Consider the following 4,577-nt stretch of genomic DNA (forward strand, 5'->3'; position numbering starts at 1 on the left):
GTCATAGGAACACTCTCAATAGTAGCCAAAACAAACAAAAGAAGATATGCCAAAAGTTGCAAAGACTTAGTTGCTCTGGGTGCACCGGACCATGGTCCGGTGACCATCGGACCGGTCTACCAGAGATGGTTTACAAAGGGACTTCGACCCAGCACAACGGACTACGGTCTAATGACCATCGGTCCACTTGCGCATATAAGACATCAGATGACTTTGGTTGCTAGGCTCAACAGACCATGTTAGGACTCAACGGCTATCTTCAGATTCCAACGGTCGGCTATCATGGCAAAGTGGTCCATATGCATGGACCCGATCCGGTGCCTCTAACAAGACCTGTGCCCAGCAGAACAGCTCCATGTCGTGGCAGACCAACAGGGGCCTGGTGCACAACATACCTTCATTGTTCATGGTCCGGTGCGACACAAAATAGTGCATATTTTCCCACTTTATTCCAACGGCTATATGGGGTGGTTGGGGCTATAAATACACTCCAACCAGCATATTGAAGGCATAAGAGCTACACCAAACATCTCTACACCTAGTGCAATTACTCCCAAGCATTCAATAACCTTCAAGTGCCACATCCGACTGAATTGAGCTAGAGAAGGGTTAGCGCCTTGCGAGAGATTTGTTCTTGAGTTGTTGCAAAGTTGTTGTGCTCTTGATTATGTTTCACTCTCCTTCCTAACCTCATTTTTTCACCATGTAAAGCTAGCAAGAGACATCAAATTTTGTGGTGGTACTTGTGGGGATTTTGTGTCCTTTGAGATTGTGAAGAAACACTCAACCGGTCTAAATGATCGATTGAGAGAGGGAAAGGGTTAAAAAAGACTCGTCCTTAGTGGACTTCTCAATGAGGACGTAAGTTCTTCAGAGCCGAACCTCAAGAAACAAATTGCTTGTGTTCTTTGTGTTTGATTCTTGTTTGTGATTTGTTTCTTCCTCCCTTCTCACTAAGTTCTCTTGCTTGCGCTTGATTCTATATCATTTGAGTTACTCCCAAAGTTATTCCACGATCATTTTAGCAACTCTAGCAAGAAGAACAGCTCTCCTCACTCTGATTGATTTAATTCTCGTTCTAACGCCTAGCCGAGGTTTGAGTTTGTGATTTAAGTTATAAATTTTAGGTTTCACCAATTCATCTCACTCTACGACTTTCAAACATGTAGTAATGACTATGTCGTGTTTGGTTCACTGCCCCAACTGCCACAGCCTAAGGCACGCACCGCAGTTTCATAGGTAGACGTTCGGTTCCTGACTAACCTTAGACAACCACACAAAAAATTTAGGTGCGTCGTAGATCTATAGGTAGACATTTGGTTCCCGACAAACCTTTGACAACCACACAAGTTTAACAAGATTCTCTGAGCTTGCCACACAAAAATATGCCACACCTATGGCGTCCGATTCAGGCGCCCACAACACCCACAACACCAAAATATGTTATACTGTGGCTTTAATCTGGCTGCGGCTTCTACATTATTATGTTTATATGGATTGCAGCTGCAGCAGTCCAAGCAGCTGCAGCAGCTAACACATTTACGGGCGTGTCTAACCCCTTAGGCATGGTAGCACGCATAACCTTTACCTTTAGGTGTGGTAGCAAACCAAACGCAGACCCTGAGTTGGAAGTGCATACAATTCAAGGAGCAAAAACCACCAAGACGGTCGCTCTACGCTCTGAGAAGCAGGACCTGGATAAGCAGGCGCGAAACGAGCGGGGTCAAGTCTGGTCTAGTTTCTTGGCGGGAGTTCCAGCCTGCGAGTCGTGATGGCCATGGGCCATGTAGCTGATAGCTGCGTGGCTGTGAACGCTTTCCAGGTGTTTTGCTTGGTGGCTAGTGCTTAGTTCTAGTTGGCTGATCCCTGGGTGGTCAACATCAGGAACCCAGTACAGTACAGTGACAAAATGTCCTACATGGATACCAGATCTGCCAACCTGAACTTCTGGCAATGTTCTCTTAAGTTATACCAGTGACCTTGTCTTCCAGCAAGCATTATCTGTCAATTATTAGAAACACTAGATGCCATTAAAAAGAACTGCACTTAATCATATGGTCATCTCACCTCGAACTCATGGGGCTTCACAACACATAAACAGTGCAAACAATAACGGCTGGCACCAACCACAGTATCGCCGCCGCATACCAGTATTGACATGAAAATCTTCCTCTTTAACTGAAGAAAATGACTGGCTAAATATATTCATCGTCACTGAAGAGAATACTCTAGGTAATCATAAAACATGCTCCTGACAACAAAGGGGGGTGACCAGCCGGCCACGCAGGCCTTCAAAGAATGTACTGGCAACACAGCTCAAAGAAAAATACCAGGTTATTTGGGTACTAAGGCCAGGAATCATCTAGATCAGGCTTCTTGACAAACAGCTGATTGTATTGAGGCCGTGCCATCTGCAGCAAAGTTCATCCAACAACAGGTTTGTAAGACATGGATTCCAAAATACCATATGAAACAATCCGCAAAATCGAACTACGTTCCTCCATACTGAGGTAACTAAATCGCATAAGACATGATTTCCTACTGAGCCATGTCAATGTAAGGGCATGTACAACCCAGATACGGCTGCACGGTACTCCAAGTATAAGACACAGCTAAAACACAACATAATACAGTGGTCGTGTCTAAAACGTGTGTCTTACCATATTCATTGTACCAATCAGAGCATTCAATAAATTAAAGTGACCAATCAGCTAGCCTCCTGTCTCGAACATAGAGCTAAGACACTGTGTCTTCGTCAAGATACATGTCTTGAGTTTTTTTACATTCACCCCCCCTAGACACACTCTAAGACACAACTTAAGACACTCATTGTACATGCCCTAATAGCTCATGTCAGTGTAATAGCTAGGCCTCGAAACCAAGCGATTTGGGTGACTGAGCCATGGGAATAAACATGACGATTATATCTGCATCCCAAATGCTGTCCTGTACTCAAAAAAACATAATTCATATGTCGAAAGGCCTACCGTGGACCCCAAAAAAATACTAGCATTTCTACCTGTTCCGCAGAAACGCATCCTGCCAGCCATTCAATCAACACTGAAATTTCTCCTGAGTTGTTTGAAGGAGAGTATATTTGCATTCAGTAAGCTACTATATGTTCTATGATGTCAGCTGAATTCTTAATAATACACTTCAAGATAATAGCTAGGTCTCCGAATCGTATCATGTGGATGGCCGCATCACATCATCAATGCATATGGAGTCAAAAGTAGTGGTTTCTGCTAAACACTCAAACAATCCATTACACTCAGTCTCAGTCATAATCAGGGTGCAAACTTTTTCGGTGACAAATTTCCAATTGTATCGTTTGTTAAACATGGTTCAAAGATCTAACAGGTTGATGAAAGCATCACCATCCGTAGCCAATTATTTACACTAGGGGAAAATTCTAATCTCTCTATATGAAGAGCGTCTTAATTCACTGAAAAGCTCTGCGGAGTCCTTCAACAACCAATGCCACATGTCACGAAACTGAACAGACGCGCCAAGCGTACGCGATCCTATCCCGATCCCAGCGAAAGCCGAAACGCTCAGGGGAGAGAAGTGCGAGGTCGATGTGGGTGCTTACGAGGTCCTTGAAGAGGAAGAAGGCGATGAGGAAGAAGAGGACGAAGAAGATCTCGAACTCGGCGAGGCGGACGAAGCGGAACACCCTGTCGAAGGCCCTCTTGAGGAGCCCCGGGTCGTCCGCCCTCCTCCCGGCCCCGGCCCCGCCCCGCTGCTGCCGCATATCGATCAGATTCAGACCCGAATTCCTCCTCTCCTGCCACCTAATCTGAGACGGATCTGGTAGACCTGATCTGCAACCGTCCGGCGAGAGGGAGTGGGGGGCGATCTCCGGCCGTTCAGCGGCGTGGGCTGTGGCTGACAGAATGGAGCGTTGGTGCTGCCGTGGAGAGGTGGAGCCTGGGCTGCTGGGGGACCTCCAGACCAGAAGTCCGAAACCACGAGAGCAAGAAACAAATCGTCGTCGCCTCCAACCAAAATTCTTCTGAACTAAAGTTTGGTCACATTAATTATTTAACTCTCTACTACTTATTAAGCTAATATTGTAGACCACTTTATGTGCCTCCATCTCCCTCTCCGCGCACACGCCAACAGACCCCTGCACCAGGGATAAAAACGGAACGGATACAGTCGAATACATAATCATCTCATATCCTATCATAATATATTTCTCTCAGATATAAGACTAGATACGCGTAGTTAAGATTTAATACAGATATAGGACAGGATTAGGTAATAATCCGGACGGATAAGAAACAGATAATAAATACTTCTCGGGTAGGTACCAAATAGTTATCGTGTAGTTCGTCTAGATGGTATTAATTGTCCAACTATCCAACGAATAGATAAATTAAGCAATACATAATCATGTATATGATAGATCAAATGTAGGAAAGAAAATCGATAAAATTGGCATCTTGAAGTTTAAAGTTACTAATCACAAGAACATTGTGGAACCAACACCATAATATAAAAAATTCATAAAATATTCTAGTTTCACGCAAAAATTGCAAATAAGTTACAAAACTAATAAATATTTTATACGA

General features: G+C 44.3%; 1 protein-coding gene across 1 annotated transcript; it reads right to left on the reverse strand.

The window, feature by feature from the left end:
- Positions 1–2,030: 2,030 nt before the first annotated feature.
- LOC100277164 (GRIP and coiled-coil domain-containing protein 1) lies at positions 2,031–4,051 on the reverse strand. The gene is made up of 2 exons (XM_008680162.3): positions 3,593–4,051; positions 2,031–2,411 (listed from the first exon to the last, which is right to left on the reverse strand). The coding sequence occupies exons 1-2, from the start codon at positions 3,752–3,754 to the stop codon at positions 2,346–2,348; spliced, it is 228 nt and encodes a 75-aa protein (XP_008678384.1). The 5' UTR covers positions 3,755–4,051; the 3' UTR covers positions 2,031–2,345.
- Positions 4,052–4,577: the final 526 nt, after the last annotated feature.

Source organism: Zea mays, chromosome 4 (genome assembly GCF_902167145.1).
Source record: "Zea mays cultivar B73 chromosome 4, Zm-B73-REFERENCE-NAM-5.0, whole genome shotgun sequence".
In the NCBI taxonomy this organism is placed as follows: Eukaryota; Viridiplantae; Streptophyta; class Magnoliopsida; order Poales; family Poaceae; genus Zea; species Zea mays.